The following is a 15,152-nucleotide window of genomic DNA, read 5'->3' as shown; positions in this document are numbered from 1 at the left end:
GAAATAATTTGAAACTGACTGTAAATATGAGTAGCATGTGTTTTCTAGTTGTAAATTGTCTCCTTTCCCAATGAACAAAAAATTCCAATCTGAAAATTATCCATTAAAATTATTTCCTTTAGAAGATGTCACTACAAGTTAAAAAAAGGGTTTTACTGATGATAAATATATTATCTCTTCCTAGACTGTTGTTCCTTTCCATTCCCTTCATCTATCCTTCTGTGGTAGCTTACTATCCAAGTCCACCACCAGCAGTCAAACAGGCCATGAACTTGTACCCATCCATACACTGTTACCAATCCAGGAAGAGATACGTACAAAAAAAGTAAGTGTTTGGAAATTTCAATAGCAATTTCACAGAATGATTTCAAGTCTGTTGAATCTAAAAATAAAATATATGGAGGAAATAATTAAAAACATGGGTTTACATTAAATTAAGGATTATTGTGGTATAATTTATGTAGAGTAAAATCCAACTTTTTTAGGTGCCCCTCTACAGTCAATCTCTTATCCTAATGCCCAATCCTTGGCAACCACTGATCTGATTTCTCTTCTTACAATTTTGCCTTTTCTAGAATTTCATATAAATGGAATCATAAACTAAGTAGTTATTGTGCCTGGCATCTTTCACTTCACATAGCACTTTTAAGATTCAATCATGTTGTTGCATGTATCAATAGTTCTATCTTTCTAGTAGTATTCTACTATATGAATTTATCAAAATATTTATCCATCCACCAGCTGATGGATTTCTGGGTTATTTTCCATCGTGGGTGATGATGAATGCTATAAGCATTTATGTGTAAGTCATTTTTTTTTGTAAATAAACATTCAAGTGTTCTAGCACTATTTTTTAAAAAAATGATTATCTTTTTTTTTTTAATTATCTTGGCATTGTTCTTAAAAATCAACTAACTTTATATCTATGATTCTATTTCTGGACCCATATTCTCTTCCACTGATGTATGTCTATCTTTATACCAATGCTATGCTATCTTGATTATTGTAGCTTTATAGTAAATCATGAAATAAATTAAATTTTACTGATCTGTTCTTTTTCAAAATTGTTTTGGCTATTCTAGTTCCTGTGCTTTTCCATATAAAATTTAAAATTGCCAATTTCTGCAAACTTGCTGGGATTTTAACTGAAATTGTATAGATTCTATAGATCCCTTTGAGGAAAACAGGTATCTTAACAACATTGTCTTCTGATGAATGAAAGAGTATGTATCACCACTTACGTAGGTCTTCTTTAATTTCTTACACCAATGTTCTGTAGTTTTTATTGGAAAAATCTAGAATGTGTTTTGCTATATTTATCCCTAAACATTTCATATTTGTGGATACTATTATAAGTGGTATGTTTTACTTCAGTTTCTAAGTATTCATTGGTAGCATTTAGAAATATAATAAATTTTTATATACCCATCTTGCATCCTGTGACTTTTAAAACTCATTTATTAGTTCTAATACCTATTTCATTGATTCTTTTGAGATCTTCTATGGAGACAATCATGTCATATAGACAGTTTCAGCTTCTTCCCTTCCAAACTGAATGTCTTTTATTTCTTTTTCTTGTATTATTAAAATGACTAGAATTTCCAGTACAATACTGGCCAGAAGTGGTAAGACTAGACATCCTAGACATGCTCCCAATCTTAAGTGGAAAACATTTCACTTCATCAGAAAGTGTGAAATGTTTCTTTTCAGTTTTCCATAGATGACATTTAAATAGACAGGTGGACTTTTCTTATTTGCTGAGAATGTTTATCATTATTGGGTATTTAATTTTGTTTGATATGCTTTTTACATCTACTGAGATGTTTTTTTTTTTCTTCCACTGATATTATGAATTTACATTGATTGATTTTCAAATATTACATCAACTTTGCATTTCTGGATGATCCCCCCTTGGTTGTAACATATGATCTTTTTAATATACTGCTGGATTTAATTTACTTAAGTATTATTAAGAATTCTCATGTCATGGGACACCTGGCTGGCTCAGTTGATACATCATGTACTCTAGATCTCAGGGCTGTGAGTTCAAGCCTCACACTGGGTGTGGGGCCTACTTAAAAAAAAGAAAAAAGAATTTTCATGTCTTATGTTCAGTGAATATCATTCTGTAGTTTCACTTTCTTGTAATGTCTTGGTCAGGTTTTGGTGTTTCCATAGAATATTTTTTTGCCATCTTTTAACTTACCTATGCATTTGAATTTAAAGTCAGTTTCTTGAAGGCAGCATTTAGTTGAGTCTTGCTTTTCTATCCAATCTGACAATCGCTGCCTTTTAATTGTTTACATGATTATTAATATAATCATTGATATGGCTGAATTTCTATCTACCATCTAGCTAACTGCATTTTATTTGTCCCATCTATTCTTTGTTCACTTTTTCTTCTCTTCTTGTATTCTTTTGTATTATTTTTTTATGATTCCATTTTACCTCTACCACTGCTTTGTTATTTACACCTCTTTTATCTTTTAGTGGTTGTTCTAGAGTTTACATCTTTAACTTCTTACAGTTTACCTTCAAATAATATTATAACACTTCGTGTATAGTGTAAGGCCATTAGTGTCTGTAAGGCCATGAGAGTTGTTCTGGGTATTGGCCTTGTTGTTATGTGTATCCTCAATGTATCACAGACTTTGAATTCTTTCACTGTTGAGCTGTTGTTACTTTGTGCATCTAGATGGGGGTTGTAGCGCAGTGCTGGAAGACCATTCTCAGTGTTTCTACTCTACCTTCAGCTTTCAACAGTCACCGCACACCTCACCACAACCATACCCCTGGTGCCTTCCCTACTGACAGACTGTTTGTTACTAGGTGTTAGGCTTATTTGGGGGCCAAGTTGGTTTTTGGTCTCCTGTTCTGAGGCAGTGTCTGTGAGCCTGCTTTTGGATGGGATGGGCTACAAAACTGTAAACCTTTCTGTCCCTTCCACCTGGTGGCAGCAGAACCCTGCCATCTATCTGTGGTGGTCCTGGGGCAGGAGGAGTTGTTCTGTTCTTGTCCCCATGGTACAGACCTCTGTTTTGCCTTGGTTTAGGAAGCTGAACCTGAAGAGTGTTTCCAGCCCTTCCCTCACGAGAAGAAGGCTTTTACTTCTACCCTTCTCCCAGAACCATTTTGCCTAGCTCCTGTGGGAGGGAAGGATGATGCTCTAACCTCTTCCTGAAGTAGAAAGGTTTTGGGTATTTTTGCCTCTATTCTTCTGCCAAGATGCCATGGGTTGCAGACCTGTGGAGAATGGCTTGCAACTGAGAACTCCCCTTGGATTTGGAGCTCTCAGTTATTCAAAACTAACATGCTAGCCCATGCTTAGACATCAAGGAATTTAAAAAATTTTAGTTTTTTCTTATTTGCTTCTACAGTAGCCACCTCTTTCTCTCATCTCTGTCAAAGGTGAACAGTTTGTGTGCCTCATCCCTCCTCAGATGGGCTAGCACACTTTAGAATTAAGTTCCCTTGATTTCCTTCTAAATCAGCTCTCTGATATGTTCAAGGGAAGTTGTGATTTTTGCAGGCTATTTAGATTTTTCTTGTTAGGATGGGAGTGACATGCTCTTACAGCTTTCCACACCATGGAAATGGAAGAACAACTTAGGATTATGTTTTGTATATCTTTGCTTTTTAATTTCATTTTCTAAAATAATCTTACGACATATTTACAGATAGCAAAATGGTTCATACTAATTCACACCTAGCAGAGGGTAAGGTACAAGGTATGGGTAATCAAATATTTTCACTTTATTTTATTTTATTTATTTTTTAAGATTTTGTTTATTTATTTGACAGACAGAGATCACAAGTAGGCGAGAGGCAGGCAGAGAGAGAGAGAGAGAGGAGGAAGCAGGCTCCCTGTGGAGCAGAGAGCCCGATGCGGGGCTCGATCCCAGGACTCTGGGATCATGACCTGAACCGAAGGCAGAGGCTTTAATCCACTGAGCCACCCAGGCGCCCCATCAAATATTTTCACTTTAAATAAAAAATTCCTAACATAGTAATATGCCCACTGTAGATATACATTATTGAATGAGAGAATAAGTTGGATCCTACATTGAAAGCTCTTCATAAGTCCCCTCCATAAATTAAGTCAACCTACATTTATACTTTAGTTTTGCCGTTCTTCATCCCAACAACTCATTTTTACTTCCTCATACACCTCCATGGGGATGCTAACTTGTGTTTTGATGAATGTAACTGATAATCCCTGATAAGACCAAACATACCTTGCAGTTCAATAAGGTTCACATTTTTCCATGATCATATTATTAACTAATCTCATTATTTCCATAGATTTTAAAGAAAAGAAACTCTTACCCAGCCTTAGCAACACTTATGGTTTGTTGCTCCATTGCCTCGTGGATACTAGTTCTGTCATGCTCTTTGAGGCTGTTAAACTCATCGATACAGCAAAGGCCCGCATCTGCCAGAACTAACGCACCAGCCTCCAAATTCCATTCTCCTGAGTCTTTCACAGCAGTTACTGTCAGACCTAAGGAAACAAGCAAGCTATGTCAGCTTTTACTTCCCAAAGCATTTCTTATACCTATGAGGGAAAAGTACCTACATTTTAAATGGAAAAGAGTCAATGCTTTTATTTCTGTCAAGAGTGAATGGCATCAGACAGACCTGGTGGTTCCCAAGGGGAGGAGGAATGGGAGGATGGACAAAATAAGTGAAAGGAATTAAGAGTTACAAACTTATAAATGAGTCATAGGGATGTAAATAAAGTACAGCATAGAGAATATAGTCAATAATATTGTAATAACTTTGTATGGTGACAGATGGTAACGACTGAGCACGGTAAGCATTTCATAATGTATCTAATTGTCGAATCACTATGTTGTATACCTGAAATGAACATAATATTGTATGTCAACTATACTTCATTAAGAAAAAATGGATGTTATTAGGAAAACTGTTTCTGGTATCCAGGAACTGGAAGGCCTCAGAAGATCCTATGTTCTAAAAATATAAGATGTGTTATTAAGTATTTTATAGCAACCAGAAGTCTCCAAATTTTCTCTTTCCTTGCTAGGTACCCTTACTGAACAGAAGGGGCAAATGGATCTCCAGAGATCTTCTGACAAGAGGTTCTATATAATAGGCTGTTTATAGAGAAGGTCCAAAAGACAGAAAACAGGAGATATTAGAGTCCAATGATGAAAACGAAAAGTTTGCTCCTAGTCACATCAGAGAAAGATGACTCCTTTAATATGTCTTTTTTGGTATTGATTCATCCTTTATACCAGAGTGGTCAAAAGCAAGGACTCTGGGGGCGCCTGGCTGGTTCCATCAGTTAAGCATCTGACTCTTGGTTTCAGCCCAGGTCATGACCTTGGGCTTATGAGATGGAGCCCTGTGGTGGGTTCAGTGGTGTCTGGTTGAGATTCTTTCCCTCTCCTTTCCCCTCTGGTCCTCTCCCAACTTGTGCATGTGCACTCTCTAAAATAAATGAACAAATAAATGAAGTCTTTAAAAAAAAAAAAAAGGGCAAAGGCTTTGGAGTCACACAGACTTGGATCTTAAATTCTGGATCTGTCATTCTGGTTGTGAATACTGTAGGCAAGTTTCCTAATATGTTTTATAAAACATATAACAATGGAATGTATCTTACAGAGTCTTGGATGTTCAAACAGAATATAATAAAACTCTTTAAAAGGTATATGACAGATACTGAGTACTTATAATTGTTGTTGATAAAAATTGATAAGCTAGACTGACCAAGAAAAAAAGAGGAGAAACAAGTTACAAATATCAGGAATGAAAGGGGGATATCACTATAAACTCTATAGAAATTTAACTAATAGTAAGTAAATACAATGAACAACTCTATGCCCTAAGTTTGATAACTTAGATGAAATGGTCAAACTCTTTGAAATATATAAACTGTGAAAGTTTATCTAAAAAGGAATAGATAGCTTGCATACCCCTGTATCTACTTTGAAAATTGACTATGTAGTTAAAAATCCCACAACAACAACAAAAAAACTACAGACTGAGATGACTTCATGATGAGTTCTACAAAACATTTATGAAAGAGATAATACCAATTCTAAACAAATTTTTCAAAAATATGGAAAAACAAGGAACACTTCCCAACTCATTTACTATAGCCAGCATTATTAAGATACCAAAGCTAGATAAAGATATATTAAAAGAAAACTACAGACCAGTATCTCTCATAAACACAGGTACAAAAATCCTCAAAAAATACAAGTAAATCAAACAATCCATAAAATAATAGATTATAACCAAGTAGGGTTTATCTAGGGACTGCAAGGATAATTCAACATTCAAAAATTAACCAGTATAATTCACCATATCAATATCAATAAGGAGGGAAAAAGCAAATAACCAAGGGTTTATCTAGGGACTGCAAGGCTAATTCAACATTCAAAAATTAACCAGTATAATTTACCATATCAATATCAAATAAGGAGGGAAAAAGCAAATAACCAAGCCATTATATTCAGGAGAAAAACCTGACAAAGCTCAACAATTATTCATGATAAAAAAAAGTCTCTCAGAAAGCCAGGAATAGAGTGAACTTCTTCAGTTTTATAAAGGGTATTTACAAAACATGACATATTTAATCATAAAGGACTGAATGCTTACCCCCACCATCATCCCCAAGATCAGAAAAAGGCAAGAAGACTAGCTCTCATTACTCTTATTCAAAATCTTGGTGGAGGTTCTAGCCAGTAAAATAAAGGAAAAGAAATTAACAAACATCAGATCAAAAAGGAAAAAATGAACTATATATTTTCAGACAATATGATTATGTATAAAATTCCAAGTCATGTACAAAAGAGCTACTAGAACTAAGTGAGTATAGCAAGGATATAGGATGCAAGTTAATATACAAAAACCAGTCATATCTCTACATATTAGAAAAATATTAAAAACTACAATTAAAACATAATACAAGTTGGGGCATCTGGGAAGCTCAGTCAGTTAAGTGTCTTTCTTCTGCTCAGGTCATGATCCCAGTGTTCCCAGTCAAGCCTCACTGTTGGGCTCCCTGTTCATTAGGGAGTTTTTTCCCCCTCTGCCCCTCTCCCTGCTCATGCTCTCTCTCTCTAAATAAATAAAATATTTTTTAAAATAAATAAATAAAAATAATATAATTTATAATAGCACCTGAAAATATGAAATACCTGGGTATAAATCCTTAAAAATGTGCAAGATCTGAGCTGTGAATTTCAGCCCCACCTGGGTGCAGATTACTAAAAGAAATAATAATAATAATTACAAAAAATAATGTGCAAGATCTGTATGTAAGAACTACAAAACACCGATGAAGGAAATCAAAGATAATTAATTAAGTAAAGAGATATTCCATGTTCATGAAATGAATTGAAAAATTCAGTATTTATTTATTTAAAAGATTTTATTTATTTATTTGTCAGAGAGAGTAAGCACAAGCCGGGAGTGGCAGGAAGTGGCTCCTTACTGAGCAAGGAGCCTGATGCAGGACTCAATCCCAGGACCCTGGGATCATGACCTGAGCTGAAGGCAAACGCTGAACCGAATGAGCCACACAGACATCCCTGAAAAATGCAGTATTTTAAAGACGCTTCCCCAAATTGTTCTATAATTATCCCTACATTGGTCTATAGATTCAATGCAATTCCAAACTCATAAAGATTTATTTATTTATTTATTTATTTGAGAGAAAAGAGAGAGCAAGCAGGTGGTGGCAGTGCCAAGGGAGAGAGAGTCCTAAGCAGACTGTGCACTGGGCACAGAACATGACGAGGACTCAATCTCACTACCCTGAGATCACGACCTGAGTGAAAACCAAGAGTCAGACACTTAACCAACTGTACCACCCAGATACATCACCCCTCCAACAAAATCCTAATGTGGTTTTTCTTTTTATAGAAATTGACAGAGTCATCCCAAAATTTATATGGAAAAGTAAAGGAAATAGAAGAATCAAACCAAAAAAACAAAGTAGGAGGTCATGATTTAATTTCCACATTTACTACAAAGCTACAGTAATTAATTCAGCATCATATTAGAAAAAGAAAAGACAGAGAGAACAATGGAATAGAGTCCAACAATAGGCCCACACATTTTGATAAAAATGCAAAAGCAATTCAAGGAAGAAAAGATAATCTGCTCTATAAATGGTGCTGGAATAACTGGATAGCCTTATGCAAAAAGGAAAATAAAATCTATCTTGATCCCTATGTCAAATCTGATACATAAATTAACTCAATGAATGAAAGGATCTAAATGAAAAACATAAAACTTATAGATGAAAGCTCATAGAAGAAAATACAAGAGAAAATCTATGTGAGTTCTTCTGTTTTCCAGTCCAGCATTTAAGGAGCTCAGAAGTTGCCACAAGTTGCCACTTGTTTAACAGTAAGTAAAAACCTGAACAAACTGAAATATCAGTAATTATTTTAAGATGTAGAGAAATGAGGTCACAGGGTAAACTACTGTCCCCCAAATTAGGAAGACAGACAGAGAATCACAACTTACCAGGGCTGTTACCTCTATGGGAACTAGTAAAGAAAACCTGAACTGTAATTGATGAATTGCTAGAGGCTCAGTGTGGACAACTCTGAGAATTAAAATCTCCATTCATGGGGGACTCTAGACTTTTAGGAGTTTTAGCTCCAAAAGTCATCCCAGGTTGTCACATTAAATACTGGCAATTTTTCTCTGATAGTATAAACAAAGAGATGGAAAGTCAAAGAGAAAAATAAAAAAAAAAATTCTTGAGATCAGAAACACTGGAAAAGAAAGGAAGAATGCCTTTGGTGGGCTCATTAGTGGACTGGACAAGTCTGAGTAAAGAATCTCTGAATGTAAAGATAGTATGTTTCAATGGAAACTTCCCAAACTGAAAAGCAAACAGAAGAAAAGGTGAAAAATAACACAACAGAATCCAATAACTGTGGGACAACTCTAAAAGGTATAGCATGTCATGGGAAGCCAGAATGAGAAGAAAGGGAAAAAGGAACAGCAATAATATTTGAAGCAATAATGACTAAGAGTTAGTCATTAATTGATTATCTAATGTCAGACACCAAACCATGGATCCAGAAAACTCAAGATAATACTAAGCAGGAAAACTGTTTAAAAAAACCCCACAAAACTACATGGAGGCACATATTTAAATGTCATATTTAAATGTCATATTTAATGTCATATTTAAATGTCAGAAAATTAAATGTAGGGCACCTGGGTGGCTCAGTGGGTTAAGCATCTGCTTTCAGCTCGGGTCATGATCTCAGGGTCCTGGAATCGAGTCCCGCTCCCGGAGAGCATGTTTCCCCCTCTCTCTCTGCCTGCCTCTCTGCCTACTTGTGATTTCTCTCTCTGTGTATCAAATAAATAAATAAAATCTTAAAAAAAAAAAAGGAAGAAAGAAAATCAAACGTAAAGAAAAAATTTGGAAAGAAATCAAAGGAAAAATACAACTTACCTGCAGAGGAGCAAAGATGAGAATTATATCAAATTTCCCTCAGAAACCATGTAAGTAACAAAGATAGAGTTAAATATTCAAAGTATCAAGAGAAAAAGCCTGCCAGCCTAGAATTCTGTACCTTTGGTGAAATTATCTTCAAAAGTGAAAAAAGAAAAAAAAATTTTTTTTGAGGCAATTTGTTGCCTGGAGACTTGCTTTGCAAGAAATACTAAGGGAAGTTCTTTAGAGAGAAGGAAAATGATATAGGTCAGAAGCTCAGATCTACACAAAGAGACCTGGTTGGCTCAGTGGGAAAAGCATATAACTCTTGGTCTTGGGGATGTGAGTTTGAACACCATATGGGGTGTAGAGATTACTTATATAAATAAATAAACTTTAAAAAAACACTTCATATCTACATAAAGTAAGGAGGAATGAAGAAGGACTTACATAACATAAAAACTTCTGTTTTTCTTATTCTTAATTCACCTAATGGTAGTTTGTTAAAAATAATAGTAATAATGTATTCAAATATGTATGCTTATATGTGTTTATTTTCAAGTGAACTGAATGGGAGCAATAATAAAAAGGATGAGAGGGAAGAATTAGAAATATCTTGCTAGTTACAAGGTACTCTGCTAACCATGAAGTATTTTTAGTGTTATTTGAAAGTGGACTTGGATTAATTGTAAATGTATATTGCAAACTCTAGAGCAACCAATTATGAAAGTTAAAAAGAAGCATAATTGATATACTAAGAGAGGAAAAAACTAGAATCAGATAAAATGCTCAATTAAAACCATAACAGGGATCGCGCTTTCAACCCGCAGCGTTGTGTTTTTTGAGTTGTTTATCTTGAATTTCCGTCCTCAGATGGTCCGAAATGGACCCCAACAGCTCTTGCTCCACCGGTGGTTCCTGCACATGCGCCGGCTCCTGCAAATGCAAGGAGTGCAAATGCGTTTCTTGCAAGAAGAGCTGCTGCTCCTGCTGCCCTGCGGGCTGTGCCAAGTGTGCCCAGGGCTGCATCTGCAAGGAGGCGTAGGACAAGTGCAGCTGCTGTGCCTGATCCTGGGGAGCCCGTTCCCGATGTAAACAGAACCACATGTACAAACCTGTAGTTTTTTGTGTGTTCATACTACCTGACCCAATTGCTACATTCCCATTTTTGTGATCTCTTTGAATGAGAGTAAATTCATCTAGATTGTTCTAACAAAAAACAAATAAACAAACAAAAAAACCATAATAGGCAGAAAAGTGGAAGATAAAAACAGGAACAAAGAACAAGTGCAATAAATAAAAAATGCTAACAAATATGGCAAGTATTAATCCAGAAAGATCAATAATCACTTTGAACATTTATAGTCTAAATACACCAATTAAAAGACAGATTATCAGAGTTGATAAAAAATGACCCAACTATACATTCTCTATAAGAAACCCACTTTATTTTCACTTTTTTGAAACCCACTTTAAATATAAAGACATGCAGATTAAAAGTAAAGACAGAGAAAGATATACCATGTTGATACTAATCCAAAAAATATGAGAGTAACTCTATTGATTTCAGACAGAACAGATGCCAGGGCAAGAAAAATTATAAGGGAGACAGAGGAACATTACATAATGATAAAAGGGGGTCAACACTCCAAGATGACATAACAATCCTTAATATTTATGGGCCTCAGAATATTTGAGGTAAAAACTAGTGAAAGTCAAATGAGAAGCTGATGAATTTGTATTACAGTTGGAGACCTCACCACCCCTGTATGGGAAATGGACATATCCAGCAAGCAGAAAATCAGTAAGGCCATAACTGAACTTAAAAGGACCATCAATCAACTGAACAGAACAAGCATCTATAAAGGACTTCATCCAACAATAGCAAAATGTATTTTTTTCTCCCATGATCCCATAGAATATTCACCAAGATAGACCATATGCAGGACGATAAGACACAGCTTAGCAAATTTAAAAAAGAAATCATAAATCTCTCAGATCACAATGTAATTAAACTAGAAAGCAATAACTGAAAGAGAACTAGAAAATCCCAAATTATATGAAGATTAAAGAACACACTTCTAAATAACACATGGGACAAGGAATAAATCTCAAGAGAAATTTAAAAATGTTTTGAACTAAATAAAAATGAAAATCTAACATCAAAATGTGTCAGATGCAGTAAAAACAGTACTTATAAGTGCATGTATTAGAAGGGAAGAAAGATCTAAAATCAATAATACAAGCTTCCACTTTAGGAAACTAGAAAATGAAGAGCAAATTAAATCCAAAGCAAGCAGAAGAAAGGAAATAATAAAAATTACAGCAGAAATCACTGAAGTTGAAAGCAGGAAATCAATAGTGAAAATCATTGAAACCAAAATTTGTTCATTGAAACCAAAATCTGTTTTTTGACAAGATAAATAAAATTGATAAGCTAAGAAAAAAGGAGAAAAGACACAAATTACTAATATCAGAAAAGAATAGGGGACACTGATCCTAATGACATGAAGCAGATAAAGAAGATATATTACCAACAACTTTATGCCCACAAATTTGATAACCTAGATGAAATGGACCAATTCCTTGAAAAACATAAGCTGTCAACTCACATAAGAAGAAACAGACAATGTGAACAGGCCCATATCCATCAAAGAAATGGAATCAATAATTAATAACCTTCTAAAATAGTATCAGGCCCAGATGGCTTCACTGGTGAATTCTACTAACTTTTAAGGAAGAAATGATACCCATTCTCTACAGTTTTTGCAGAAGACAGAAGTATATGTAATACTTCCTAACTCATTCTATGCCAGCATAACCTTAAGAGCAAAACCCAACAAAGACATTATAAGAAAACTACAGCCTATATCTCTCATGAACATAGATGATAAAATCTTCGGTAAAATATTAGCAAACTTGTGCTCATTTTGGCAGCCCATATACTAAAATATCAGCAAACTAAATCCAACAATGTATAAAAAGAATTACATATAATGACCTAGTGGGATTTATCTGAGGTATACCAGGCTGGTTCAACAAGCAAAAATCAATTGATATTATTTATCACATCAACAGACTAAGGAAAGAAAAAACCTCACAGAACAGACTCGAAAGTCCATTAATAGTAGAACAGATAGAGAAATTGTTGTATATTCATACTGTGGAATAAGACAGTAGTAAAAAATGAAGTGCAGATTAATAAACACAATACAGAGGAAATATTAAAATATAATACTGAGCAAAAGAATATACACTCTACAATTTCATTACTGTAAAGTAAAAATACCAGGCAAAAACAAATTAGTGCTAATAGACCAGACCTACATGAAATACTAGGGGAGTCTTTCGGGCTGAAATGAAAGAGCACTAAGACAGTAACTCAAGTATGCATAAAGAAATAAAAGATACCAGTAAACTAACTACATAGGTAAATATTAAAGATAGTATCAATGTAATTTTGTTTGTAACTCTTTTCTTCTGATTTAAGTAAAACTGCAGAAAGCAAAAATTATAAAACTGTGTTGATCAGCTTATAATGTATAAAGATGAAATTTGTATGACAATAATAACCCAAAAGAAGGTGGAGGGAACAGAATTTTTTTTTAACTTAATTTATTTATTTTCAGCATAACAGTATTCATTATTTTTTCACCACACCCAGTGCTCCATGCAGTCTGTGCCCTCTATAATACCCACCACCTGGTAACCCAACCTCCCACCCTCCCCGCCACTTCAAACTCCTCAGATTGTTTTTCAGAGTCCATAGTCTCTCATGATTCACCTCCCCTTCCAATTTACCCCAACTCCTTTCTCCTCTCTAACACCCCTTGTCCTCCATGATATTTGTTATGCTCCACAAATAAGTGAAACCATATGATAATTGACTCTCTCTGCTTGACTTATTTCACTCAGCATAATCTCTTCCAGTCCCGTCCATGTTGCTACAAAAGTTGGGTATTCGTCCTTTCTGATGGAGGCATAATACTCTATCGTGTATGTGGACCACATTTTCCTTATCCATTTGTCCGTTGAAGGACATCTTGGTTCTTTCCATAGTTTGGTGACCATGGCCATTGCTGCTATAAACATTGGGGTACAGATGGCCCTTCTTTTCACGACATCTGTATCTTTGGGGTAAATACCCAGGAGTGCAATTGCAGGGTCATAGGGAAGTTCTATTTTTAATTTCTTGAGGAATCTCCACACTGCTCTCCAAAGAGCAGAGAGAGTCAATTATCATATGGTTTCACTTATTTGTGGAGCATAACAAATATCATGGAGGACAAAGGGTGTTAGAGAGGAGAAAGGAGTTGGGGTAAATTGGAAGGGGAGGTGAATCATGAGAGACTATGGACTCTGAAAAACAATCTGAGGGGTTTGAAGTGCCGGGGGCGGGGGGGAGGTTGGGTTACCAGGTGGTGGGTATTATAGAGGGCACAGACTGCATGGAGCACTGGGTGTGGTGAAAAAATAATGAATACTGTTATGCTGAAAATAAATAAATTAAGTTAAAAAACTTGCATTCCCACCAACTTGCATTCCCACCAACAGTGTAAGAGGGTTCCCCTTTCTCCACATCGGAGAGAACAGAATTTTACTAGAACAAAATTTTTATATACTATTAAAATTAAATTAGTATTAACCTGAATTAGATTGGCTATAAATTAAGATACTATAACCCCCAAGAGAATCACTAAGAAAATAACCCAAAAAAATACAGTAAAAGAAGAAAAAAAGTATTAAAACGATACACTAGAAATTACATCAAGCACAGAAGAGGGCAGTAATGGAGAACACGGCAACAAAGAGGACATAAGCCATATGGAAAACGTATGGAAAACATCCTACCTCATCAGTAAGTATGTTAAAAGTAAACAAACACTTTAATAAAAAACAGTTTGCAGAATGAATACAAAGACATGATCCAATTATGTGTTGTCTACAAGAAACACACTTTAGACAGTAACCAAGAGGATTGCAGTGGCTATGGTAATATCAGAGAAATATTTTAATACTGTTTTAAAAATATGCTAATGTGAAAATACATTCACAAGTGAAGACAAGTAGATTTATCTCAGAAATGTAAGTTTGAGGTACATCTGGAAACCAATTTATGTAGCATTCTCATATTAATACAGGACAAAAAGCACATGATCATCTCAATAGAAGCAGCAAAAAGCATTTGACAAAATTCAATACTCTTTCATGTAAAAACACTCAACAAACTAGGAACAGAAGGGAAATTCTTCAACCTGATAAAGGGCATCTATAGAAAACCCACAACTAAACATCATTCTTAACGGTACAAGACTGAATATTTTCCTAAGATCAGAAACAAGATAGGGATGTTCACTCTCACTGGTTTTTTTTGTTTCTTTGTTTGTTTTAAGATTGATTTATTTGAGAGAGAGAGAGCATGTGGCAGGGGAGAAAGGCACAAGGAGAGGAAGAGGAGAAGCATACTCTCCACTGAGCACAGAGCCCCATGCTGGTTTGATCCTAGGACCCAACGTGGAGACAACAACCTGAATCTAAACTAAAAGTCAGAAATTCAACCAACTGAACCACTCACGGACCTCCCTCTCACTATTTCTATGAAACACTGTACTGGAGATTCTGGAAAGGGCATCTAGGCCAAAAATGAAATAATAGGCATCCAGAAGGGGAAATGAAGAAGTAAAATTATCTTTATTTGTAGATAGCATAATCTAGC

General features: G+C 35.1%; 2 protein-coding genes across 5 annotated transcripts in view; one reads left to right on the top strand and one right to left on the bottom strand.

The window, feature by feature from the left end:
• The window catches only part of MCM9 (minichromosome maintenance 9 homologous recombination repair factor), a 90,342-nt gene that overhangs the window by 32,111 nt on the left and 43,079 nt on the right, over window positions 1-15,152 (bottom strand). For all 4 annotated transcript variants that reach the window (XM_032339683.1, XM_032339685.1, XM_032339686.1 and 1 more), the window contains one exon: window positions 4,327-4,501. In XM_032339683.1, coding sequence (XP_032195574.1) covers window positions 4,327-4,501 — 175 coding nt within the window. The remainder of the gene's footprint in view (window positions 1-4,326; window positions 4,502-15,152) is intronic.
• LOC116588520 (metallothionein-1E-like) lies at window positions 10,268-10,551 on the top strand. The gene has a single exon (XM_032339689.1). The coding sequence runs from the start codon at window positions 10,320-10,322 to the stop codon at window positions 10,479-10,481; it is 162 nt and encodes a 53-aa protein (XP_032195580.1). The 5' UTR covers window positions 10,268-10,319; the 3' UTR covers window positions 10,482-10,551.

This window comes from Mustela erminea, chromosome 4, assembly GCF_009829155.1.
Source record: "Mustela erminea isolate mMusErm1 chromosome 4, mMusErm1.Pri, whole genome shotgun sequence".
NCBI lineage: Eukaryota > Metazoa > Chordata > Mammalia > Carnivora > Mustelidae > Mustela > Mustela erminea.
This window is presented reverse-complemented; position numbering and strand designations above follow the sequence as displayed.